The sequence below is a fragment of the Perissodus microlepis genome, chromosome 7, assembly GCF_051167445.1.
Source record: "Perissodus microlepis isolate ML-2025 ecotype Zambia chromosome 7, ASM5116744v1, whole genome shotgun sequence".
Lineage (NCBI taxonomy): Eukaryota > Metazoa > Chordata > Actinopteri > Cichliformes > Cichlidae > Perissodus > Perissodus microlepis.
This window is the reverse complement of record NC_140467.1, coordinates 16,001,217-16,028,621: the sequence shown is the minus strand read 5'-3', so window position 1 is coordinate 16,028,621 and position 27,405 is coordinate 16,001,217. Positions and strand designations below refer to the sequence as shown.

The 27,405-nt window shown below is 45.6% G+C and overlaps 1 protein-coding gene and 1 long non-coding RNA gene across 5 annotated transcripts in view; one reads left to right on the top strand and one right to left on the bottom strand.

Moving 5' to 3' along the window:
- Positions 1–458: 458 nt before the first annotated feature.
- On the top strand, positions 459–24,601 carry LOC146382844 (filamin-C-like). Of its 2 annotated transcripts, XM_084933792.1 has the most exons (47): positions 459–1,199; positions 3,462–3,710; positions 5,227–5,324; positions 6,502–6,652; positions 7,091–7,209; positions 8,772–8,849; positions 8,959–9,121; positions 9,210–9,410; positions 9,575–9,691; positions 10,345–10,482; positions 10,648–10,774; positions 10,876–11,012; positions 11,120–11,313; positions 11,403–11,516; positions 11,616–11,759; positions 11,935–12,058; positions 12,333–12,493; positions 12,587–12,677; positions 12,805–12,974; positions 13,098–13,215; positions 13,302–13,564; positions 13,661–14,258; positions 14,426–14,599; positions 15,376–15,538; positions 15,696–16,024; positions 16,118–16,241; positions 16,410–16,566; positions 16,646–16,835; positions 16,934–16,957; positions 17,065–17,306; positions 17,409–17,508; positions 17,602–17,742; positions 17,867–17,995; positions 18,088–18,261; positions 18,382–18,546; positions 18,686–18,889; positions 18,971–19,123; positions 19,242–19,364; positions 19,477–19,725; positions 19,838–20,107; positions 20,212–20,349; positions 20,516–20,631; positions 21,445–21,577; positions 21,700–21,876; positions 21,985–22,203; positions 22,692–22,913; positions 24,414–24,601. In XM_084933792.1, the coding sequence occupies exons 1-47, from the start codon at positions 824–826 to the stop codon at positions 24,599–24,601; spliced, it is 8,235 nt and encodes a 2,744-aa protein (XP_084789918.1). In that variant the 5' UTR covers positions 459–823. The 2 variants fall into 2 exon arrangements, with proteins under 2 accessions (XP_084789918.1, XP_084789919.1); XM_084933793.1 differs by lacking the exon at positions 9,575–9,691.
- LOC146382843 (uncharacterized) overlaps positions 22,914–27,405 on the bottom strand; it is a 31,117-nt gene continuing 26,625 nt past the window's right edge. For 2 of the 3 annotated variants that reach the window (XR_014800678.1, XR_014800679.1), the window contains exons 4-5: positions 23,867–26,322; positions 22,921–23,784 (exon numbers count right to left, since the gene is read on the bottom strand). This is a non-coding gene — a long non-coding RNA (uncharacterized LOC146382843). Of the gene's footprint in view, positions 23,785–23,866; positions 26,323–27,405 lie in introns of all 3 variants that reach the window. The other variant, XR_014800680.1, reaches the window with a different exon arrangement.

The following is a 27,405-nucleotide window of genomic DNA, read 5'->3' as shown; positions in this document are numbered from 1 at the left end:
AGCGACTTCATCTTCACCTCTGTGACCTCATCCTTTAAGATGTTTTATCCCAGGCGACAATGAGGGACTTTCAGGATGTAAAGTCCTACTTTTCTGTATCGTTAGAAAAAAAAAGAGCCATTGAGACACTCAGGGCACGTTTCATTTTCTTTTCTTAGTTCAGTGGTTCAGCCACTTGGACCCCGAGCTGCATAACACATTCACAACAATCGGCAAGCCCCAGCCCCCCCGCCTCAACAGCCCAAATAGGAGCGCCTAAAAATAAGCAGCATGCCACAACTGTTGCGCTGCCTAATGTCTGACCAATCACTGGCCCATCTTCCCCGTAAACCGACTCCCGTTATCCGCGTGGATTAGCAAATAGACTATGATCACAGACGCTGGGTGACGTGGCCCGGGGGGTCCTTTATAAACCCATCTCTCTCCTCACCCGACTTTCAAGTTAAAACAGAGGGAACTCTTAACGGTGCTGTTCCAGCTCACCTGCCACGAAACTTGAAAAAGCGACATTCATTCCCCCCGTGGGCCATATTAAAAGGGACGACTTATCAGGAGGGTGCCAATTAAAAAACAAAACAGACGGCCAGCTGTCTTGCACGTTGTGATTCGGATCATTTAATCCATCACTGACACCAGAGGCTTCTTCGCAAGTACATCCGAAAAATCTCTAAGCTGCTTTTTTTTTTTGTAACTCATCCGAGTTTGAACTTTCCTCCGCGAGAGCGCGCTTGCCACCGAGCCGCTAAAGTTTTTTTATTTTTTTGCGCACAATTCAACACACAAGTGTCACCGAGGTATAAAAGTGGACGCGGAAAAAGCCATCATGATGAGCACCAACTACGGCGACGACCAGCTGCCCCCGCAGTACTACCAGGCCACTGATTTCGGGGAAGAGGAGGACGACGAGATGCCCGCCACGGAGAAGGACTTGGCCGAGGACGCGCCGTGGAAGAAGATCCAGCAGAACACCTTCACCAGGTGGTGCAACGAGCACCTCAAGTGCGTTAACAAGACCGTCACCGACTTGCAGAAGGATTTTAGTGATGGGCTGAAGCTCATTTCGCTCTTGGAAGTTTTGAGCCAGAAGAAAATGTACAGAAAGCACCACAACAGACCCAACTTCCGTCAGATGAAACTGGAAAATGTTTCTGTGGCACTAGAGTTCCTGGACAGAGAGCATATCAAACTGGTCTCAATAGGTAAGCCAGCCTCGGGCTCTATTAGCTGTTTGGAAAGTTCACTGTTATCCTAAAACCTTAACAGGCCACTATTACTTAGGAACAAGTTATGAAAAAGAGAAATTTATGTAGCCTAGATCCTAAAACATACAGAGGACCATGGCAAACACACTCTCTTTTGGTATGTTATCAGGCCAGGTGTCAGTCAGCAATAACATGGCTTTTGCAGGCCCCTTGAAGGCAGTGCTGAGAGAGGTCACCAGCTCACTGGAAAATTATTGTGGAGGTGCCACTGAGGTCATTAACTTGTGCCAGGGCCAAAACCTGGCGCCTCCACACTGTTGCTTTTGCTTACTCGCACTGCAGCAGTGTGGTAAATTACGGGCTGGAAATTCAGTAGGACTGCGCTAATGAGAGCGCAGCTACACACACGGACACACAGGCAGTTGTCTCCGTCAGGTCAAGGTTCAGAAAGAACTCACTGAGGCTCTCTACTGATAGCCAATTTCTATCCAGAGCCATCAGCAACGTATGTGAGGTGAGGATTAACTGTGGTGGGATTTGAGGATCAGACAGTGCTGCAGAGAGCTGAAGGTACAATAAATTGTTGTGGATTTGTGGATGTTTTTGTCACGTCGACGGGGTCATAATAGAAAGACTTTTCTCCAGCAGAGTGAACAGAAAGCCACCTCTTAAAGATATTTAACAAACAGGGAGGAGAATTTTAGGTCTAAATGAAAAGTAAGATGACATATGGCTTCATCATACTGACTGTAGACAACCCTGCGTTTTATAAATGAGAGTATTTATTACATTTCTGTGCTCTGGTGTCTAATGATCCTTGCCACACACTTGAGTGAAATTCCTGGCATATCTGAAGCTTTGGCCATTGGACTGTGAAGGCCACAGCGTGTCCAAATGAAAGAGCACTGCGGGTGTGCGTGATGACACCGGGGGAAAACACTCATCTCTCAAATCTCAGGAGTTCTGTTCATCACAGGGAAGAACAGGCCACAATCACAGGCATTACCTCAAAGTCTAGCAGAGTACATGTCCTGGATATTGTGTCTAGGAGTTAATATGGTGGTGTGTGTCTGGCACAGTTGTCGCAGCTGTACAGACACACTTTAGGTCAGACTGCTTTGACAGAAACAGGGCGTGATAATAAAAGCCCTGGCATTTTGCTTCCTAGCACCATCTCCTTTCATGCAGCGCTATGGGGTTACTGCAGCCGTCTCGAGATAATGTCTCAGCCTCATTACAGTGACCCAGAGACACAAAGAAAAATATAAAGTAACATAAAAAAAACAAATCACCTCGGGCTTAGATGCTCATGTGTCACCATGTGTAACTAGATGCCATTTGATGGCTGTCTCTTTGACCACGCTGGTGCCGGACACAGCGGGATCAAAACCACACTGTGCCACATTGTGCCACCTGCTTCTGTCAGTCAGACAGCAACACATCAAACACTGCCTTCTGACAGGGGGTGGGGGGGTGGGGGTGTGTGTGCAGATCTATGAAAAGTTAGAAGAGTCTCAATAAAACGCTCTTGTGATAAACAACTGGCATCAAAGGCGCCTCGTTATTAAAGCCTCGGTGAATTAAGTGGGGTGTATCAAATGAGATTAGTCGATTACACATTAAAGTCCTGCCTCTCGTCGGAGGTTATTTGGCTTAAATGGCTGAAGTTCGAAAATTAGAGTGGATGTTATCGGGAGCTATTTGACAAACTTTTCCGTCATGAACTTCAGGAAATGAGCCGCACGCTGCTAACTGTCAATGAATCTAATCTCCATCTATTTGATTTATCGCACTCTCGCGCAACAAGTTCAGGAGGTAATTGAAATCCAAGTGGTATTTATGCAGAGAGGGATCCGTTTCCACATATCCTCAGCTGTCACTATCTTCAGACTACCATTGTGACTGGATGACAGATTGTCAGGGGTCCTCAGCCAGACAGCTGTCTGAGAGAAAGGGACTTGGGGGGGTGGGGTGAGTGGTGAGGGACAGTGAAGAGCATTAGATTCTTGTCTTCTCAGCAGTCAATCATCATTGTTTATATTTTTACCCAGAATAGCCTGGTCAACTCTGCAGAATGCCAGGGGAGCACTATTTGATAGATTACACTTATGCTTACATCTTACTATCCTAAAATCTATCTAGTATCTTATCAGGATGGCCCATAAGCATGAAAACAGAGAGTGAAAGTTCATCGTGTTGATTTTTTTTGGCAAGTTCTAAATCCTCATGAACTCCGCTGTCACTGTTGTCCAACTACAGATAGCAAAGCCATTGTGGATGGGAATCTAAAGCTGATCCTGGGTCTTATCTGGACTCTCATCCTCCACTACTCCATCTCCATGCCCATGTGGGATGACGAGGACGACGAGGAGGCCAAAAAGCTGACCCCGAAGCAGCGCTTGTTGGGCTGGATACAGAACAAGGTGCCTCAGCTGCCAATCAACAATTTCAACCGTGACTGGCGGGATGGCAAAGCCCTGGGAGCTCTGGTTGACAACTGTGCCCCTGGTAAGAAGCTTGTAGTGGCATCGACTGACTCTACAGGTCAGGTCGTGCAAGCGCTGAGTCAGAATATGCACAGCGTCTGTTGACAGGCTTGTTGCGTGGCAGTTTTTCTTAGTGGAATTTGAGGTCGGGCATGTGCCCATTTGAAACGCTATCACTTCCTCGGGAGAATTTGTCTCCTCATTTAGAAATCGGGGCCTGGTTTCTCTTACTCTTTCTCAGTCTCACACTCACACACACACAAACACGCATCTCGATTCAGATTCAGACGTCAGCCAGCGTAATCTGTCTCTGGAGAACAGGTAGTGTCATGGGGTTGCAGAGAGGTTGCTGATGACCGGAGGATGTCCCCGCCAGCTGTCCCACAGTCACTGAAGCCTTCAACCTCACTGTATCAGGCCCTGAGGCCCAGGCCCAGCTTTAGTGTTTATAGCTTTGCTGCTACACAACACCCCCAAATTTGGGCAGCATTCCTCCTCTTCTGTCGAGGGGGATGCTTGGCCCTGCATCAAAATGCAGAATAATCTGTCACAGGGAGGTGCCTAAGCCACAGATCCAAAGACCACAAGGCCGCAGTGTGAATCTCTGCCAGTTAAGGCTTCTGTGTCCAGCAATGAATACTAGAGAACCCTCTCCTAGCTGTGCTTTACAGAGCGAAAGGTGGAGGAGTAGCAAGAGGAGTGTACAACACCATGTTTAACTGTGTTTACATGAACCATTGATCTGGGGAGACGCATCTTTCAAACACTGTGCTGCAACACTGACCATACAAGGTCCTGTCAGCGAAATACAGCAGGGTAGCTGATGAAACTAGCTCTGTCCTGAAAAACCAAAACACAGAGGCTCTGCTTCCACTTCACGTACCAAAGTACAAGGAGCTGGTTCATTAGTCACCTTGACCTTGACCTTGAACAAAAGGATATCCTGTTTGACATGCAGTTAGCTACAGTTTCTGTTACTGTCCAGTTTTCATACAACTAAAGCATAGATGCTCTTTTCTCCTTTGGTGTTAAAATGGCCTTTACGGCATGCCTTAAAAGCATCAAGTGTAGTATCGTGGCAGGAACTCCCTGACATCTCTCAAGTGACATTTTTATAAAGGTTTATTTTGCGTTGTGCTGAAAAAAACTTGCTTTTAGACACATGTAAACTCAACCTTGTTAATACAATAGTTCTTTGTCCATACTAATTGGATAATGGTATTCTGTGGTGTGCCTGCGTGGGCCTTTTGAGTGAGTGGCCACTCCATTGCCAACACTAATCCAATTTAGGCATTAGCGGCACAGAGCAGGCTAGCTTCGGCCACAGTGAAAATGCCACTGCGTCTGTCGAAGCTGTTTCTTTTGAACAGTCCTGAGAGATTGTAGAGCAGAAGTGCAGGTAAGGTCAGTCGCTGTTGTAGTTAGAGGTGTTGGAGAGATAGTAGTGACAACCCAAATGGCCCTATTATACCACGTGCAGTTTAACACCGCCTACGTCAGTCATTCCAGAGCTAAATTGCCTTTTTGCGTCCTGTCAGGTTTGTGTCCGGACTGGGCAGACTGGGACCCAAACAAGCCTGTGCAGAATGCCAGAGAAGCCATGCAACAGGCTGATGACTGGCTGGGTGTGCCACAGGTAAGATGCATGATAGACGCCAGTAACAAACTGCCTTTGAGTGTACTGCAGCTCAGCTGGGTGGGGCTGATCTCATGAAACAATGCAACATGAAAAGCAAGAGTGTTTCTTCAGTTTTCTGATTGGAAACTTAGTTATACTCATGGGACATAGGTTCAGAGAGAACAAACCAACTACTGGCAGATTAAACCAAAGCCTAATTTGCAAATGCAAACAGATCTCATACACATGGAAGGCAACACTGAAGTGGGGGTAAAAAAACAACAGAACTATAAAGAGACCAAAGTTTTTTCCAGGGAGGTTATGCTGGAGGATGCCATGAAATATTTATTACCCAGCTCAGGTCTAATATTTCCATTTAGTTTATTGTAGCTCTTAGTAAGTGAGTGTGTAGGAGTTTCATTTTGTGAATTTGTGGAGGTGTGAGATTTCTTAACACCTTCCGAGCCAGCCTCTGAAACTGAGGTGTAAATATGCCTGCGTTCATCAGAATAACAATGTGAAGTGTGCGATATTTTCAGTCCCGTCTGTAAGACCCAGTCTCCGTATTGAAATGTGCACCGTGCGCGTTGTTTACTTGTTTGTCTAAGGCACAGGGTTAGTTACTCTCCATGAGGCTTAGCATTGGTGAGATAGCCAGGGGCTGTATGTCATGGAGTTGCAGGGCTGGGGGCTGGATTCCATTGTGGTGTTGTTAAGGAGATGTGGGAGAGGTCTGGCTCAGAATAAATCCCCCCCTTGCTGGCTTATTGAGGGCAACAATCCTTAACCCTGCTGTCCTGAGGTTAAATATAACCAGTGTGGCGCAGGGCTTTGTGCCAGTGTGTGATAGACAGGCAAACAAGTGCTAAAGGGGTGGAGAGGAGCAGGGGTGGAGGGAATAAATAAGTTTTAATCCTCATTAAATCCCACTGCACTATACTTAATAAGGCAAATTTGTAGAAAGAGTAACCCAAAACCCTTGTTGCAAAAAAGACAGTATGTTTAATTAAGACATAAATAAAGCCGTGCTGTCTTTTTATGGTCACAGCTGTTATCGTGCTCTTTGCTTAAAAGCGAAACCGTGTCTTCTGTAATTGAAAACAGTTTTTTAATGAACACCAAATTTTTCCCACAGAAAAGGTCAGCAAGTTTGTGTGACTAACCGCTTTAACGCTGACCGATTTCTATGCTTCAGGTGATTGCCCCCGAGGAAATTGTCGACCCAGATGTGGACGAGCACTCGGTGATGACCTACCTGTCTCAGTTCCCCAAGGCAAAACTGAAGCCTGGAGCTCCTCTCAAGCCCAGACAGCTTTTTCCAAACAAGGCCAAAGCCTATGGACCAGGTGGGCATCCCAACATGAATGAATGAACAGCTCACAACAGTTCGTACAAGCACTATGACATGAATAATGAATGTTCACCTTCTCAGTCTTGAAAACAGTGATGCTAGGTACTGTTACTGTATAGATAATTTAGCAGTAACACAAGTGTGTTCCCTCAGGGAAACCTTTTAATACTTCTTTTTTGGTGGTGCATCACTTTGTTGCATTTGGTTGTCTGTAAATGTTGCATTGCCCCAAGCTTTTGTGAAAGAAACTCATATTTTATCCGATTGCATTAAACAATTTATTTTCTGTACTCTCACTGCATTTGCCTGCCTTGCACAGCAATGTAAGCTCAATGCTGTATATTAATTGGATAATTGTAATCTAGAGGGGCCTATTTGTTTGCTCTGATGAGAAAGAAAAAACATGCCTCGTGTTTCTATATTTATATCACAGGCATTGAGCCTCATGGAAACAAGGTACTGCAACCAGCTGTGTTCACTGTGGAAACTCTGGAAGCTGGCAGTGGTGAAGTCCTGGTCTACGTGGAGGATCCAGAGGGACACAAAGAGGAGGCGAGTCATACATGATACCCAAGGGTTGTTTGGCAATCTTTCATCAGCCCCAAATTCAAAATTTGATTAAAGGGCTGGAAAGATAGTTGGCATGCCCCCTTCATCATCCCTCCAGGAGGTATTTGAAGAGTCAGTGATAAAGCAGGGTCTGAAAATTACTAAGGACGAAAATCACATCCTTCATAACGAGTATGAGATGATGCCCTCAGGAAAAAGGTACACGGTACCAAACTGTAGGTTTACATTTTCTTTAGTGCCATTATCAGTCAAATTATTGAATTATTAACCCTAATGCTAAATTTAGACCTCACTTTGTCAGCCCAGCAATGACCTAATCCAGGTGACACTGGGGCATTGGTTTGAAACCAAAAAAAATGGGTGTTGTGTATGACTACTGCTGCGTCTCATCATAATGGACCAAAACAAAAGCTGCATCCCAGCAGAAAAACATAGATGGGAAATATTTTTAGTTTTCCGTGGAAGTTCTGTCACTTCTGTGAGATTTTTTCTACTGCTTGTCTGTATACAACTGTCAACATGGCAAAGCAAATTAGGAACGATGTTCCTGGTGTAGTTAGGTGAAACTGTCAAATGGAATAACACAAGACAGCCAGTATTATACACATGTACGTGGAAATCACTAACAAGCATTAGCAGCAGGCAGTAAGCGTGATTAATCAAGGAGAAGTGTAAAGCCTGTCATGCCTCTCAGTTCTGGAAAGGCAAGATTTTCTAACTCTGTAGACGCCTAGTCTGACTATAGACTGTATATAAAAGATGGGTGTAGCCACAGTGACATCACCCATATCCTGTCCTTGTCCCGTCTCCCTTCCCTCACTCCAGCCAGTGTCGCTAAGGGCTTGCTCATAGAGGGTTGTCTGAATGTTGAGGTTTTCACCTTACAATATAAAGCACCTTAAGGGAACTGTTGTGGTGTATATAAAATTGAACTGAATTGAATATGGACTCATTGCAGACAGAACAGTAGGTCGTAGGGGCCTTCCAACTTTGTGTCGACAAAAAACTCGATATTTTATTAAATACATTTAAGTTCTCAGGAAATACAGTGAGCAAGAGGGCTCATCTCATACACCACCATCCTGAGATGATGCGAGCTGAGTAAACTTACATTAAATCAGCTCGAATGCACACAACAAACACTGGACACACTTAGCTTTAACAGTTTACTACAGTTAATTACTCTATTATCAGAAACATGTAATTGCCAACTTGACCCCATTCAATCACAGACTGATAGCAGACTGACTCTGTGTTATGGCGTTTTAGAGTGTTGGTATGCTTAATCATCCTAATCATCCATTGCAAAATATTAATAACTGCAATATGCTGAGTACTGTGGGTTGTCTGGGTATTCCCACCTCTAGTAATCAGAAAGAGCGCTGGTTGAAGGCAGACACATTGGTGTCACTTTTCAGAAATTGAAGATATGGCCAGCTTTTATATACAGTTTATGAATATTACATTGTGACCATTGCAACAACACACAAAGATTTGCTCATCTTTGACTAAATGTCTCTCACTTTGACTTTTTTGTTCTTCAGGCAAAAGTAAAACCCAACAATGACAAAAACAGAACCTATACTGTCACCTATGTTCCTAAAGTTGAGGGAGTTCACAAGGTGAGAGCCCACTGGCAATATTTATTATGTGTTTTAACTATACATATGGTCACGACAGGATAAAACGGACTCTGTATTAAATTTGTCTTGTTTTTTCCTTCAACATTAGGTGAAAGTGTTGTTTGCAGGCCAGGACATTGACAAGAGCCCGTACACAGTGAATGTGGCAAAAGCTTTAGGGGACCCAAGCAAAGTCCAGGCCAGGGGACCAGGTCTGGAGCCCACAGGCAATGTGGCAAACAAACCCACATACTTTGACATCTACACAGCTGGTAAGCATGAAAAAAACACCCACTGCTTACTGAAATCATATAGAAAACAACAGTCCTCCAATAATCAGTGGTTTTCTGGCAAACGTAGGTGCTGGTAATGGCGATGTCAGTGTGGTCATCGTCGATCCTCAAGGCAAAAAGGACACGGTGGAGCTCATCCTGGAAAACAAAGGGGACAGTGTTTTCCGTTGCACCTATCGTCCTGTTCTGGAGGGCCCTCACAAGATTCATGTGCTCTTCGCAGGCCAGGAGATCCCCAAGAGCCCTTTTACTGTCAACATCGCAGAGGGTGAGCCATCTGTCTGTGTTGTAAATTAGTGTCACACAAATCTGATTTCTTACCGTGCTGTAAGTGTCGCGGTGATCAATCCATCACAGTCTGCAGTCAACTTTATTTATCCTGGAAACAGCCACCCTGTAAAGTCCATAATCCTTCCTATCTGTCATTTCTAGCTCCAACTGTTGCTCCTCCCAAGGGAGCGCCACTGCCGATAACTCCTCAGTCAGTGCGCACCCCTCCTGGAGCGAAGGGTGCGACGGGGGCTCCTCCCCCAAAACCTGGCCGTCCAAGTTAGTATTGTCTCATTGGAGGAGCTTGTGCCTCTTGCCTAGCCAGATCGACACAGTGCAATCCTGTGTGCCAGGCCCTGCAGATGCCCCTCTGTGCTTTCCTCTGAGTTTTTGGTGCCGTGGCTTTATGCCATGCTTGGTCGCCTGCTCTATTGTCCCGTGTCCTGAAGCTTGGTGGTTTAGTCATGTTCAGAGAGAAAGAGAAAGAGAAAGAGAGAGAGAGGAAATGCAGTGTTGTACACATAGTTTGCAGTTTTTCCCAGTTAGAATTTCAGCCACTTCCTGCCTGTCTTTGCTCCTCTCTCTTAAAATATCTGTGCTTGTGCTGTCGACATGTTTGTTTTCATCATGGCTGCATTTGCCTTAGCCAATATTCCATTCAAAGCCCGCCCTCAACATTTCAGAGTGACTGACTGAAATGTTGCCAGATGCTTCCTTGATGCCCCGTAATATGTCAATATTTTGTGCAGCACTGCACTGAAATTTGTGCTGCAGAAAGCATCATTCTCATTTACAGGTTCAGTCTGTCAACATTTGTGGAATCCCACTTCAATTGGAATTTGCTACTAACATTGCTGCAGTCAGCTCTTGGCTAATCTGAGCTTTTTTTTGCTGCTGAATATTTTTCTCACACTTGTTGTTATTCCTTTCAGCCATAAACCCAAATGCTTGCAGAGCTACTGGCAGAGGGCTTCAGCCTACAGGTGTGAGAGTAAAGGAGGTTGCAGACTTCAAAGTTTTCACCAAGGGAGCCGGCAGCGGTGCACTGAGCGTCTCAGTCAAAGGACCAAGTGAGTCAGACAGCTCTGTTCTCTGCATCACTCCTCCTCGTGCATTTTTAGAATGATTTCCTTTGTTTGGGTCCTTTGTCTGCATTCACATACGCGTATGATACGGCACTAAACAACAAAACGAAATGCATAAAATGCGTCTGAGCTGATATTATTCCTTTTCAGCTGGAGCAGAGGAGCAAGTGAAAGTGCGAGATGTGGGGAATGGCGTGTATGAGTGTGAATATTACCCCCTTAAACCTGGTAAATACACAGTCACCATCACCTGGGGAGGCCAGCCCATCCCACGCAGGTAGGGTCCTATTGTTGCCTTCAGCGATTCATTAATAATGCGCGGTCACATTTGTGCCAGGTAATATTGTGTATACTTCTTTTTCTTCTTGTGTGCCGCAGCCCTTTCGAAGTTCAGGTGGGTGCAGAGGCAGGTTTTCAGAAGGTGAGGGCCTGGGGTCCTGGTCTGAAGACTGGCATGGTGGGAAAATCTGCTGACTTTGTGGTAGAGGCCATTGGCACTGAAGTTGGAACTCTGGGTAAGATGTGTGCAGGTTATGCAAGCTCTTATGAAAGAAAAGTAATACCATTCTTCAGTGCTTTTAAATCTGAGCTTTATACGTGGTGAATGCTTCATTTTTCTCAGGCTTCTCGATTGAAGGCCCATCGCAAGCTAAAATTGAGTGTGATGATAAGGGCGATGGCTCCTGTGACGTACGCTACTGGCCCACCGAGCCCGGTGACTATGCTGTCCATGTCATTTGTGATGATGAAGACATCAAGGACAGCCCCTTCATGGCTCACATTCTGCCCGCAGCCAATGATGTTTTCCCTGAAAAGGTAATTCTAGCTGATATCACTTATAAACTGAGAAAGTACAAATCACATCGCCGAGATCTTCAAGTGCATCCCAAATAATGTATTTCAAGGTGAAAGCTTATGGTCCAGGCCTGAAGCCGACTGGCGTCATTGTGAACAAACCGGCCGAATTCACTGTTGACGCCCGCATGGCTGGGAAGGGTCAACTCAAGATCTACGCACAGGTATGGCCTGGAATCCTTGTTTTGCATTCATAGGAGTGGGTCATTTATAGTCATGTGGGGTGTACACGCCAGACCTGACAAGATTTTGTATCCACTAAGGATGCTGAAGGCTCCACCATAGACATCAAGATCACTGACAGGGGAGATGGCACATTTCACTGTGCATACACTCCTGTCAAGCCCATTAAACACACCATCATCATCACCTGGGGCGAGGTCAATGTGCCCAGCAGCCCCTTCAGGGTAAGAGACTTGTAGATGTACACACACACGCACGCGCACACATGACTTTATACCGCTCTCGAAATTAAGTCTATTTAATAGATGATACTTCACCAGATATAGACAAAATAAGAGGACCGCAGTGGTTGTACTTCAATCAATTGCATCTGCTTCAAGTTCACTGTGAATTCATTAGGTGCTGGTTGGAGAGGGTTCTCATCCAGACAGAGTCAAGGTCTATGGGCCCGGAGTAGAGAAGACGGGGCTCAAGGCTAACGAGCCAACATACTTCACTGTGGACTGCAGTGAGGCTGGGCAAGGTGAGCCTGAACAAGGAGATGATGTGGGTGGTTACAAAAACACTCCTAAGTTTAGTCGACCCTAAAGAAACTAGTGCTGCACCATGCAAATGTAAAAAAAAATGTAGAGCACAGAAAGAGAAGAATAAGTGAATCTGTGAAGCTGAATTTATTTGAAATGGATGACAGTATTTTATAAATAAAGCCAGAGGAGTTGAGTGACTGCTTCAATATATTCACACGCTCAACTTTTAAATAACCTTTGTGAACTGTGCTCATTGTTATGCACCGTTAGGGGACATCAGCATTGGAATAAAATGCGCCCCGGGGGTGGTTGGGCCTGCCGAGGCTGACATCGACTTTGACATCATCAAGAATGACAATGACACCTTCACTGTCAAGTACACTCCACCCGGTCCAGGCCGATATACCATCATGGTGCTGTTTGCAGATCAGGTAAGAAAACAGTTTTTTACCTGAGCTGAGGGGGCCGGGCTGTAAAATTATCAGTAGTTTTCATTTTCATTACTTGGTAATTGTATTCCTCAGGAAATTCCAGTAAGTCCGTTCAAAGTGAAAGTGGATCCTTCCCACGATGCTGGAAAGGTGAGAGCAGAAGGGCCTGGCCTCAACAAGACAGGTGAGCTTTCGTGACATCTATACCGTATAGGTATTTACATTCGCAACCACTTCCGTTACATTGCTTTAATGCTCTAGCTTTGATACAAAGTAATAGAACAATTTGACAAGACGCACGTGTGTTTCAGGTGTGGAGGTGGGCACTCCAACCCACTTCAATATCTACACAAAGGGAGCTGGCAAGGCCAAGCCTGAGGTGCATTTTGCTGCGTCAGGCCCAGGAGAGGCAGTTCGTGACTTTGAGATCATCGATAACCACGATTACTCCTACACTGTCAAGTACACGGCTCTTCAACAGGTACAGTGGACCTCTGTTCGATGTCCAGTTAGATTAGAAAAGGAATTATTCACAATAATACCATGCATTATTAAATACTCATTCTTCTTCTGGTGTTTATTTATTTATTTATTTATTTTTTAGGGCAACATGACAATATCCGTGACTCACGGAGGAGATCCCATTCCCAAGAGCCCTTTCCACATCACAGTGTCGCCAGCTATGGATATCGGAAAAGTGAAAGTGGAGGGATTAGATACCAGTAAGTTATAACCCATCACACATCTATAGTCCAGTTAACTGTGTAATTACATGTTTTATGTAAATTTATTGTGCTCTTTCGTGCAGAAGTGGAGGTTGGAAAGGATCAGGAGTTCACAGTTAACACAAAGGACGCTGGTGGGCAGGGCAACGTAGGTGTGAAGATGACCTCGCCCTCTGGCCGACCAATCCCGTGCAAGCTGGAATCAGACAAAGCCAAAGGCGTTCACAGTGTGAAGTATATTCCCCCAGAAGAGGGGCAGTACAAGGTTGATGTCAGCTATGATGGGAACCCTGTGATGGGAAGCCCTTTTGGGGTTGAAGCAGTAATGCCTGCTGATCCATCAAAGGTAAAAGATCATGAAAATTGTATAGATTTCTGCACTATGTATGAAGACATGTTTCTCTACCATCTCTCGCAAACTAACTTGACTGTTGCATCACAGGTGCGAGCCTTCGGCCCAGGTCTGAAGGGAGGGGTTGTGGGTAAACCAGCTCCATTCACTATTGACACGAAGGGAGCTGGTGCAGGTGGGCTCGGCCTGACGGTGGAAGGTCCTTGCGAGGCAAAAATTGAGTGCCAAGACAACGGAGACGGCACATGCTCAGTCGCCTACCTGCCCACTGAGCCCGGCGAGTACGCCATCAACATCCTGTTTGCAGAGCAGCACATTCCAGGCTCTCCCTTCAAAGCTGCAGTCCGCCCAGCCTTTGACCCCAGCAAGGTGACGGCTAGTGGGCCCGGCCTAGAGAGGGCCAAGGCAGGTGAACCAGCGACCTTTACTGTGGACTGTACCAGAGCAGGCGACGGCGAGCTCACTATCGAGATTGTGTCAGAGACTGGGGTTAAGGCGGAAGTGCACATCCAGAAAACGGCTGAAGGCACCTTTTCTGTCACATACATCCCACCCTTCCATGGCACACACACCATCACGATCAAGTACGGCGGCCACATGATTCCCCACTTTCCAAAGGTCCTGCAGGTCGAGCCCTCTGTTGACACCACGGGTGTTCACGTCTACGGGCCTGGAGTGGAGCCCAGAGGTACACATGACAAAATCACCTCAAAATAAATCACTGCATTACATTATAGACATAAAGGTTTGGTTTATTGGTCGTTACCGCCTTAATATATATGCCAACTGCTCAGAAATAAGTATTAGTAAAGATATCTAATATCTCAGCACCTGAAGGCCTATTTTCTTCTCTAGGTGTTCTCAGAGAAGTCACAACCCACTTCATTGTGGATGCGCGCGCCCTCAACAAGGTTGGAGGAAATCACGTGAAGGTTCACATTATCAACCCCTCTGGCACCAATACAGACACCTACATTACTGACAAGGGAGACGGCACCTACAGAGTGGAATATACGGCGTTCGAGGACGGTAGGAGCAGTCATTATGTTAGATCATACATAAACTAAGAACTGTGGTGAAAAATGTCCAGATTTGACCCGATGCAGATAAATGGAGGATTTTACATGGACAGGGCATGTGAAAGAGTTCATACAGACAGAAAAAAATCGCTAACAAGTGCTTGCATTGGGCGCCATTTGGGAATAAAGCTAAAGAGATGGAAAAGAAAGAGCGAGTGAGAGAGAGAGGGGGGTATAAATACAGAATGATGCAGTGGTGCAATGATGTGAGGGGCAGAGAGCAGGGAAGCAGAGAGTCAGACAGGCTCTGTTTTATAAATAGTGCGCACAGAAGCTCTTAACCAGGTATGTATGTGTGCTGAAGGCTGCCTGCACACAGCAGTACAGCAGGGGAATGGCAGGGGATATTAATAGAGACCTATAGCACAAAGCAAAGATATCACAGAGCACTTCTCTACCACCAGACATGCTCTAATATCACAGCAGTGTGGCTGGGAATCTGGTGTATAGGCCTACTGAGAGGGCTCTGTCAGAAAAAAGTTGTAACAGAATAATGAATAGGGAACAGATGTAACGCCTTGTACATTCACTCGAGCGTCTGCGCTTTTGATAGTGTCTTTTATAAATAAACAGATGTTTACCTACCTAAAAGGGAATTTGTCTGGCCCATAATTTAAAACGAGAAGCAGTAACAGAATATATATATATATATATTCTTGCGTTAAAAACAAGCAGACACAGAGGTTTGGCGTCAGACCTGTAAGTGATGTATTCGTTTGTGTGTAGGGATGCATCTGATTGAAGTGCTGTATAATGACGCACCGGTGCCTAAGAGTCCCTTCAGAGTGTCTGTGGTGGAGGGATGTGATCCAACCCGGGTCCGTGCCTTTGGACCGGGTCTGGAGGGAGGAATAACCAACAAACCAAACTGTTTCACCGTGGAGACCAGGTACTGCTGAACCACATATAAGACAAAAGAATATAAAGAAAATTTGCATGTTCTTTAAAATGTTTTTCTTTTTCTGTATTTTGTGGATAAAACAGAGAGAGAGAGTATATTAGAACCCCAGTGTGAACATTTTTTAAATTGTCGGCTTCTGTCACAGGGGTGCTGGTACAGGAGGCTTGGGTCTGACCATCGAAGGAGCCTCGGAGGCAAAAATATCCTGCAAGGACAACAAAGATGGCAGCTGCAGTGTGGAGTATGTGCCCTTCACTCCTGGAGACTACGATGTGAATATTAACTACGGAGGTCACCCGATCCCCGGCAGTCCGTTCCGTGTGCCAGTTAAGGATCCCGTGGATCCCAGCAAAGTAAAGTGCTCAGGTCCAGGTCTGGGCGCTGGAGTGAGAGCCCATGTTCCTCAGACTTTCACTGTGGATTGCACCAAGGCTGGACAGGCCCCACTGGATGTCAAACTCTATGGCCCAACAGGTGTGAATGGGCTCTATTAATAAGAAAAACTGTCATTAATGCACCAAGTGAGTGACAAATATCAGTAATTATGTGGCATGTCTTTATTTCTAGGGACCGTGGAGCCTGTTGGTGTGAAGAATAATGGTGATGGAACCCACACAGTTCACTACACTCCAGCCCAGGATGGCCCGTACACTGTAGCAGTCAAATATGCTGACCAGGAAGTCCCACACAGGTAGAGTATGAGTATAAGAGTAATCCAGGCAATTTGTTTTGATGTCTTGTTTAAATCTCTGCTCTTTGTGTCTGGATTTAGAAGCGCTAAACACATTTTTTGTGTCCCATTTCTACCTTTTTGTCACACTGAATATGTAATTATATTTGCTACTGGCCTCCCCAACAGTCCATTCAAGGTAATGTCTCAGCCTGGGCACGATGCCAGTAAAGTACGTGCCAGTGGCCCTGGTCTCGATACCAAAGGTGTGCCCGCTAGCTTGCCTGTTGAGTTCACCATTGATGCTCGTGACGCTGGAGAGGGACTGCTCACTGTGCAGATTCTGGTAGGTTTTCCTTCCTTTTACACAGTATTTTCTAAACAATAAGACACTATGTAAAATAACATGAAATGTCTGGTCACAGGACCCAGAGGGAAAGCCAAAGAATGCGACCATCCAGGACAACAGGGATGGCACATACACTGTCTCCTATGTGCCTGACTCTACTGGCCCCTACACTATCACCATTAAATATGGAGGAGATGAGATCCCTTACTCCCCATACCGTATCCAGTCTCTGCCCACAGGAGATGCCAGCAAATGTCGCGTCACAGGTAGGAAAATACTTATGATAAATAACAATATTATCAGCAATTTTGATTTAATGTTCATGTTTTTTTTTAACCATCATGCTCTTGTTTTATTTCCGCAGTTTCTATTGGAGGACACGGCGTATGTGAGTATCCAAAGCTTTGCTTTTATATCTGCACTGCTGGAAGACTTTACAGGAATCAATGCAGCACATTTTACCTCTTATCCTTCTTTCCTCTCTGTCCTTAACAGCAAGTCTGCAAAAGCTGCAGACCTCTGAGGATACAGTTATAACAGTGGATGCCAAGGCTGCTGGGAAAGGCAAGGTGACCTGCAAGGTTCTGACCCCACAGGGGATGGAGGTGGACATGGATGTGGTGGAAAACCACGATGGCACCTTTGACATTTACTATACAGCACCTGAACCTGGGAAATATGTAATTACCATCCGCTTTGGGGGACAAAACATCCCTAAAAGCCCCTTCCATGTGATGGTGAGGAAAGGATTATTCGCTAGCTGCCACAGTTCTGTGTGCTTTTAAACTGACATTCAGTCGAATGAAACCAACAGTTTATTTTTTCTTGCTCCTTGACAGGCCACAAATGAGCCAGTCGTTCCCCGGGATACTGTGGATCCTCTCTTCCGTCCCGTTAACTTTCTCGTCCCCTTCACACCACAGCAAGGCGAAATCACAGGTGTGACAAACACACACAAAAAGTCTGCACACACATGCCCACAAAATATCTTATTTTTTAGGTCACTGACATTTAACCGTCTTACCTCTGCAGGTGAAGTGCGGATGCCTTCTGGCAAGACTGCTCGCCCACACATCACTGACAATAAGGATGGCACAATCACTATTAAGTACCAGCCCACGGAGAAAGGCCTGCATGAAATGGACATCAAATATGATGGAAACCACATACCAGGTCAGCAGCACACCATGTTGGATGGATGGATCGGAATTTAGTGCTATTGATTAATTTTGCTCCAGATTTAAAAATATAAAATGCAGCATTAATCACTGGTTGCTGATGATTATGCCCTCTTTAGGAAGCCCTCTGCAGTTCTTTGTGGATGCAGTGAACAGTGGAGTGGTGACTGCTTATGGCCCAGGTCTGAGTTATGGCATGGTCAACAAGGCTGCCACTTTCACAGTGGTCACGAAGAATGCAGGAGAAGGTAGCAGAACATACGCTTTTTTTTTAGTGATATTTATGAGACAACTGAAAAGAGAAAATACATAGCGGAAGTTTTTTTTGTGTCCCTTTCAGGTGGTCTGTCGCTAGCAGTGGAGGGCCCCTCCAAGGCTGAGATCACCTGCAAGGACAACAAAGACGGCACCTGCACTGTGTCCTACCTGCCCACAGCACCCGGAGACTACAATATCATTGTCAAATTTGACAACAAGCACATTCCTGGCAGTCCCTTTACTGCCAAGATCACTGGTAAGGAAGTACATTATAATATGTATACACTATACATATAGATGTATATATTGAATCTTTAAACTATCACTTGCATTTATGGCTCTTCAAAGATCTAAATCATCTCTTTTTTTAATTAAGGGGATGACTCCATAACCAGAACATCCCAGCTGAATGTCGGCACAGCGGCCGATGTGTCCCTAAAGATCGCAGAAACTGATCTGAGCTCTCTGACTGCCAGTATCAGAGCACCATCTGGCAACGAAGAGCCGTGCCTACTTAAGAGACTGCCCAACAGACACCTCGGTGGGATATTAATTTTCCTGTTACACAAAGACTAAGAAGAGTAGAAGATTGATAAGATTCACCTGACGGATTTAGGCTTTTTTTCCCAGGTTGGTCGCATTGAATTTCTTTCCTCTAACCCTTCTTTTTATGCCCACAGGCATCTCTTTCACGCCTAAAGAGGTTGGTGAGCATGAAGTGAGCGTTAGGAAGAATGGCATGCATGTGGCCAACAGTCCTTTCAAAATCATGGTTGGCCAGTCAGAGATTGGTGAGGCCAGCAGGGTGAAGGCTTTCGGTAAAGGCTTGGTGGAGGCACACACTTTTGAAATGGCTGAATTCTTTGTGGATACTAGGAATGCAGGTATGCTTTTTAAGTGGTACATGACACACAGACATAGTTTTACAAAAAAGAAGCAAATAAACAGTCAAATCTGTTGCTTAGGTTACGGAGGTCTGGCACTGTCAATCGAGGGTCCGAGCAAAGTGGACATCAACTGTGAAGATGTGGAGGATGGGACTTGCAGGGTGACCTACTGCCCAACAGAGCCTGGAAGTTACACTGTTAACATCAAGTTTGCAGAAAAGCACATCCCAGGTTAGAATCTTTTACTTTGGGAAAAAAAGAGGATATTTTGCTTTAAGAATAATAAATGTTTTAAAAAATGGCATCTTAAAATGAATTAAATCTGTATATGTGTGTGTGTTCTTTCCAGGAAGTCCTTTCACAGTGAAGGTGACCGGAGAGGGAAGGATCAAGGAGAGTATTACTAGGAAGAGACAGGCCTCATCCATTGCGTCAGTGGGAAGCACATGTGGTCTTAACCTTAAGATCCCAGGTGAGCACAGAAGCCAGTTAGAAATGGTTAGAGAGCAGAGGAACAAATAAATGAATAAATGAAGCTACGGTGTTCTTACATTTATACTCTCACTGCTTCTTCCCTGCTCTAGGAAACTGGTTCCAGATGGTTTCAGCTCAGGAGAGGCTAACGAGGACATTCACTCGCAGCAGCCACACTTACACCCGCACCGAACGCACAGAGATCAGCAAAATCCGCGGTGGAGAGACCAAGAGGGAAGTACGAGTGGAGGAGAGCACTCAGGTGGGAGGAAGAGGAAGCCCATTCAGAGATGTTTTTGGAGATTTTCTAGGCAGAGAGAGTCTCAGCAGCTTCGCTGGCATCACTGCCAGACCTGAGGGTGAGTCTAACTCTGAATCCAGCTTTAGCTGCCTGCTAAATCACCGATGTACTGTATGCCTATTATGTATCCTGGATTGTTTCTGATCTGACGTTTTGCTCTGCCATACCAGTTGAGAGTGGTTCCCAGGCCATGACAGCTCAGGTGACCAGCCCCAGTGGGAAAACAGTGGACGCCGACATCGTGGATGGAGGCAGCAGCACCTACAGTGTGCGCTTCATCCCTCAGGAAATCGGACCCCACACAGTCAACGTCAAGTACAGAGGCCAGCACGTCCCCGGTAGCCCCTTCCAGTTCACCGTGGGTCCCATGGGGGAGGGTGGAGCACACAAGGTCCGCGCAGGCGGTCCCGGGCTGGAGAGAGGCGTTGCTGGAGCGCCTTGTGAGTTTCCTGTTTGTAAACAGCCACGCTGTTAACGGGAATGATTGTGTTTTGACATTCTTCTTCCTTAAGATTAACATTCTCCTTTACTTTATCATCTTTAGCTGAATTTAGTATCTGGACCAGAGAGGCAGGTGCTGGTGGCCTGTCCATTGCCGTGGAGGGGCCCAGCAAGGCTGAAATCTCATTTGAGGACAGAAAAGATGGTTCCTGCGGTGTCTCCTATATAGTGAAAGAACCAGGTAGAACTTCTATCACACACAGCCGTGGTATTTTCCTCATGCATGTTTTAGCAGTGCGACTCGTGTGTGTGTGTTTGTTTCTGAGCTGCTAAGCTTTTCAGTAATTCCTGTGAGCCTCCTCCACTTCATTTGATGGTGGAAGTAAATAACCTGTCTGCCTCCCCAGGTGACTATGAGGTGTCAATCAAGTTCAACAACGAGCACATCCCTGACAGCCCCTTCATCGTTCCGATTGCTACACTGTCAGACGAGGCCCGCAGGCTCACTGTCACAAGCCTTCAGGTTAGCACTCGCACACATATGCACACTTCCACACACACATACGCAGCTGTCAATAGTCACATTAATTATTTGTCTCAGCAGCTATCACAGACAAAATAGATACGCAATCACAGAATATCAAGGTAGAATAGCAGATGGCATGTGACATAATGTGCGATTGGTTGCAGATCTTTCTAAAAGCACTTTGCCCTTGAAGTGTAATTGAATGCCAGCGCTGGAGCAGTACCCATGAATATAATACTGTGATGCTGGCCAGTGATGAAGGGCTGGATTAACTGTCCCTCTGTAATGTGGGGCATCACAAGCTGTGCTATGTGAGCACTCAGTTGCTCTGCTGTGATTGTGTTTCCGTCTGAGCGAAAGCAAGAAAGCAAATTGTGAGCTGAAGATAAAGATACCTCTGACAGCTCACGATATTGGTGTCAGTGGCAGACAGATGTTGTTTTATTTGCTTTCATAGTCTCCGTAACAGCTGCCAACGATGCTAAAACCATGTATTTTTAGTTAACTGAAATGCCACTTCAGAGCACTTTTTCTCGCACTAGAAAATGAAAAAGGCAGGTAAAGTGCAACCGCAGCATTTAAAATGTCACGCTATCTCTGTCTGCTAGGACCTCTTGTCCATCTGTGGGGCAAAAAACACTAAACGCCTCGCTGTAATCTTTGACCTTTTCTGCCTCTCACACGCAAATGCTCTATCTATTCTCGTTCAGGCATGATGAGTCACACACATTGTGTCCCTAAATGTGTGGGCCGCACGCACACACACACACACACACATTTTTTGATCCTATTATTACCTGTCTTTTGCAGGAGAAAGACTTGAAGGTGAACCAAGAGGCATCTTTCATGGTGCAGCGCAACAGCGCCCGAGGTGTGGTTGATGCCAAGGTCCACACCCCCTCTGGCTCTTCTGAGGAATGCTATGTCACCGAGCTTGACAGCGGTATGCACCACCCTCAGCTTTTAGCATTAAGTAGGCTGCACAACAGAGATAACTCAGGTTTTTTAATTTCAACACGTCATCTGTGAGCATAAGAGCAGAAATGTCTCCTCTTGTGTTTTTAGACAAGAGTGCAATCCGCTTCATTCCACGAGAGAACGGAGTTCACTCCATAGATGTCAAGTTCAATGGATGCCACATTCCTGGGAGCCCATTCAAAGTGCGAGTGGGAGATCCAGGGCTTATTGGAGACCCTGGCATGGTGACTGCACATGGCCCTGGACTGCAAGGGGGAACCACAGGTGCATTTCACTGCCATTCACCATCATGTGCTCCTGCTATTTTTTATATTCTTGCACAATTGCAACAAGGGGGAAGCCCTTCAAACATCTGCATCTTTCTTCTCACAGGTGTACCCTCAGAGTTTGTGGTCAAAACCTGTAACGCAGGCTCTGGCACTCTGTCGGTCAACATCGACGGGCCGTCCAAGGTCAAGATGGACTGTCGGGAGTGTCCTGAAGGCTATAAGATCACCTATACACCCATGGCACCCGGCAACTATCTCATCACCATCAAATACGGCGGGCCACAGCACATAGTGGGCAGCCCTTTCAAAGCCAAAATCACAGGTGTGCTTGACAGTATATATCTGCATGATAGGTCTTCGATTGAGAGATAAGTGCATCTCTGAAAAGTGCAGAAGTAATGAAAATGTCACGTCTTCCATGTGTGTGCTTCTCCGTGTTCATCTTAGATAAAAGCTGTTTTTCTCTTGCACTGCAGCAATATATTCCTGTCACTGGCTGACGAAAAAAAAACATTCCCATTTTTTTTTATTAGTGTTACATAAAAATGCTTTCAAGTTTGAAAACAACTCCCAAGAGTCCCTGAAAGTTCACTTTATTTGAAAGTGGTATAAAATCTTTTCCAATTTGGGCTTCCTTGAATTTTTCCGTTGAGGAAAAACTCTCCCTATAAACAGCAGCTTTTCCTCCCTCATATCTTTGTCAATACCCAGTGTGTTATGTAATGTCTGGATTAAGCCATGATGACTGGAGATAACTTTTTTTTTCTCTTTCTCTTTTTCTGTCTCTGTCTCTTTTTCTCTCTCCCGCAGGCCCGAGGCTTTCTGGGGGACACAGCCTCCACGAGACCTCCTCCGTCTTGGTCGAAACGGTTACCAAAACATCCAAAGTGGGTGGTGCTTACAGCTCCTCCTCTTCTACCACCTCATCCAAAATGACGTCAGATGCTAGCAAGGTGGTTTGTCGTGGAACAGGGCTGTCCAAGGCTTTGGTTGGGCAGAAAAACAATTTTACTGTCGACTGCAGCACAGCAGGTGAGGCGATAGAGATCAAACATATTTTGCGTGAATACAGAAAAAAACAGGATTTGAGCACTGGTATATACAGACACCAAAGTGAGGTTTATTAAATGATTCACACTGTAACCGTATGTTAACAGGTAGTTTTAAGCTGCTATGACCTCAGTAATCTCAGGTTTTTTATGCAGTGAATGAGTGGGATCTGGATTTACATATTTCACAATATAAAAGTCCAAATTTAGTTTCAATTCCCCAAAACAGTTGCCTCAAGGTGTTTTATATTTTAAGGTGAAAACCCAACAATCAGGTCACCCGCCTATGAGCAAGCACTTGGTGACAGTGGGAAGGAAAAACTGCCTTTTAACAGGAAGAAACCTTCGGCAGAACCAGGCTCAGGGAGGGGCATCCATATGCTGTGACCGGTTGTTAGTGAAGGGAGGAAGAAAAGACAAAAGACAAACTGTGGAAGAGAGTCAGGGATTAATACATTAATAAATCATCATACAAACCTAAAATTTTGATACAATCAAAGCTCTCTATATTTTTTTACACTACCTCCCTCACTTATTTCAGGCTCAACCAAATAATTTGTTAACATCATCATCATAAATGCCTGGTAAATGTTAAATTTGTCACGAAGTTCAAGGTGGACTCACGCGCTGGACTCCGGGGATGATGCACACAAGAGAATTTATTAAAGAACAATGTCCAATGAGTGTATATACACAGGTACGGGGCAGTGCTATTTACAAGGGTGCGGGGCAGTGCTATGTACAAAAGGTGAGAGGGGCAGGGCTCCGGGGAAAATCCAGGGGAACACGCTCGTCTCTCTCCACACAATCCAAACACGAATCCACTCGCACACCAGGGAAACAGTCCAGGGAATCTGTACACAAAGAAACGCTTGTTAGATGCTGAACACACACTGCACGGGAAAATACTTGCTGGGACGCTCGACTTTCACTGACGCGATTCTCACAACGATCCAGCGAAGAACAGCCGTTGCTTCCCATCTTAAATACCACACTGATGAGGCACAGGTGTTTCTTCCTCTGAGGGCGTGGGCCAAGGGCGTGGACCCATAATGAGTTCAGCCCTGGCGAGAGAGAGGGAGAGAGAGAGAGAGGACTAGAGAGAAAGAGGGAGAGACAGCTGATCAGCGACCAGCTGAACCCCCAGGCCGTGACAAAATTGCTCATTTTCTTTCGGCAGACAGCTGCAAACTTAGTGTAATATTCTAATATTTAATGCTATGCAAGAAACATAAAGTCTACTTTCCTGAAAAGAGCTGCAGAACCAAAGAAATGTATAAAAAACACAAGACAATGTCATCACAGAGGTCATGATGAACTGCAGAAGCGAGGAATATTTCTCTATTACTTTGTCATTTTAGGAAACCTCTCTGACATCATACGTTTTCTTTTCATTGGCTGAATAAAATAATATTTAAACTTGCACAACCACCAGCTTTTGTAGGCCACTATCATTAAATCTCCCTCTTGCTGCTCCATCCAGGTACCAACATGCTGATGGTGGGCGTACACGGACCCCATGCTCCCTGTGAGGAGGTCTACGTCAAGCACATGGGCAACAAGCTCTATAACGTCACCTATACCGTGAAGGACAAGGGCAGTTACACCGTCATTGTTAAATGGGGCGACGATAACGTGCCAGGAAGCCCGTACAAAGTGGCTGTACCATAAAAACAACAGCAACAGTGACAAAAAGACTCCATCCCTTCTGACCCTCCACGTTTTCCTCCTCATGTGCATGCATCATTCAGTACTTCATTTCCGGCACCGCTGTTTGCTCTTCAGCAAGGATCACAATCTACTAAACATGCAAGAAAACCTGCAAGGACATTTGCTTACAGAATTACTGATGGCAGAGAAGCTGTTGTGCCAAATTATTGTTTAAACTTCAGATGATGTGTGTGTGTACACTCACAGGTATGCATCCACATTCAGACGGGTGTGGGGGCAGCACTGTGGTTCAGAAGTCCTTGAGCGACCCCCAAATGGCACAAGTACACGAATGTTAAACAGATGCTAGAGTAACAGTGTTTAGAGTGTGATACAGTATGGTTTTGTATGATTTAAGAATGACAAAATTGACTTTTTTTTTGTTATATTAACCTTTTTTTTTTTGGTAAGTCTTTGCAGACCTAATAAAGATTTAATTGCTAACTTTCTAGATGAAAATGATTTGGTTTATTTGATTTCACGCTGTGCTGGCAGATGCTTCGCGGGCTCTGCAAGAGGCATCTCTTACGTCTTACATTTCCATAGTTTCATCATGCAGCTATTTTCTGACCACTGCTGGTTCCTCTGTCTGAGCAGCTGTCAGGATTTTTCTTTTCGATCACAGCAGCTCTCAGCTGAGTAGCTGCCCTTTAGATATTTGAGAGCTGAAAACTTTCTTCCCGGCAAACTTCCGACTGTGCAACCAACATTTAAAATCGACTCTCCTAAAGGTCTTCATTTACCTTTAACTCGATATCACGATACAGTGTTGCGTCAAATAAATAATAAAGGGTTTCTCTTCGAGTTCACCTTGTTTGCATCCTGTACTTGTCCAGATGCAATCACAAGATGGCAGCATAGGCAAGCTCACATCTGTATTCATATCTCCAGAAAATACACCATAATGCAATCTCCATTGTTCCCAGTAAAGACTGACTACACCATGCTCAACACGAGGAAGCCCGCGGAGCGTAGAAAGCAGGGGGAAACGGCTTCTGTTGTTTGTGTAATTAATCCTGTTGGATCAGAGATGGAACACAAGTGGATTCTGTTGTGGCGTCCTCATGGTGGGGCGCAAACCAACCAGCAAGGAGGGAGGTCTACCCTTTCGCTTGTGTGTATGTGTGTATGTGTGTACCGCTCCATGAATTGCGCGCACATTCCCTATGGCTGCTGTGTGGTCTGTGGGCCTTGGTACGACAGTGAGTCAGCCAAGCAGCCTCCACACGGTGACACAGTTCACCTGAACCAATACCATTCTTCACAGAGAGGAGCCTATAATTAGGTGCTAATTTTCTCTGGTTCCACTGTGACATGATGCTGGGGGCCATGGCGAGGCAAGACAGAGCGCGTGGGTGCATCTGATGAACAGTGGCGAGAACTCGACTCGAGACCATCTGGCCGAGTGGCTGACGCTGCCCGCTGCTGTCTCTGCTGACGCTGGGACCGGGGCAGGGCCCACCCACGTCAGTCTGTCCTCCCCGTACCGCTCCTCCGGACCGGGACCCAGGCGTCTGTCCACCACAACATGTTTATCTCGAGTGGATGCCAAGTGAATCGGGTGCAGCGATCCAGCAGCATAGAAAAAAAAAGGAAGGGGGGCGGGGTGTACAAGCATAGGGGGGGGGGAAGAGGAGAGCGGAGAGGGCAAAGAGAGGGGAAGAGAGTGTGGGAGGAAGAGGCTGAGAAAGATGGATTAGAGGAAGAGAATGGGATTAAAAGAATCCAGATGGAAGAAAGGAAGACAGGCCCACAGACACACACATACACACACACACAAAGACACAAAAACAGAGAAGCAGACAAACAAAAGTACATTAAAGACAACCAAAAAAAAAAAAACTGACTGCAGATGAAGCAATCAAATCGCTGTTCTAGGTCATTGAGAGCATGCTAATGCAGTGGTAATAGCACTGGTGTTCGACTATTGGAAGATGAGGGGGGGGTGTTTCTGCATGGAGATGCTTCTCCCTCTCTCTCTCTCTCTCTCTCACACACACACACACACACACACACACACACACACACACACACTTACCGACAAATACAAAAGTCTGGATTATGTTAAAAGTAAAATTGTGTAAAGGCATGCCCCCAAAAGCTTTTGAAGATGGTGCTCTCGGGGCAAAAAACTCATTCTCCAGCGTGCCCCTATCATGCTGACTCCTGTTCTCTTCTCTCTTTTCCATCTACTCTGATCCAGCCTTTCCCACCCTCCCTTTCTTCCTTCCCTCCCCGCCTCCCCCGAGTTTAATTTTTCCTCTCGCTCCTTAAACTCCTATCAATCTAAGCTTCTGCAGTTTATTTCTCATCTTCCTTCCTCTGTCACCGAGAGCCTTGTCCCCAGGCCTGCATCTTCTACCTTTGACCTCTATCTGTCAATGCCGGCTGTCTCCTCAACTCAGATGGAAATCCCGGAAGACTGGGTCACAAGACATTGACATCTCTCGGAGCAAATAAAGGAAAAAAAGGGGAAATGAACCAGCAAACAAACAGCTAAACGAGTGTTTGCACAAACAAATGGTTGCCCGGCCGGGTTAATGAATGAACATGTAGGGAGAGAGAGAGAGGGATTGTTGTAGCAATGCATCCATTCAATTTCCATCCAAGCCTGAAGATTCTGCTGTGTAATTGCTTCATGCATAGTTGATACACTGCATAATCAACCAAATACGCTGGATTTTTTCTGTTTGTGTAGATCTGGACTTTGAGGGCCACTGGAAGGTTAGGATTTGGAGTTGCTTTTAACGCAAAAACTCATTCAT

Excerpts from the sequence above, each read along its gene's own strand:
- LOC146382844 (XM_084933792.1), top strand. The coding sequence starts at position 824 with ATGATGAGCACCAACTACGGCGACGACCAGCTGCCCCCGCAGTACTAC. Across the intron at positions 16,025-16,117 it reads CAAACTCTATGGCCCAACAG|GGACCGTGGAGCCTGTTGGT; the intron begins GTGTGAATGGGC and ends CTTTATTTCTAG. Across the intron at positions 19,124-19,241 it reads TGCAGAAAAGCACATCCCAG|GAAGTCCTTTCACAGTGAAG; the intron begins GTTAGAATCTTT and ends TGTTCTTTCCAG.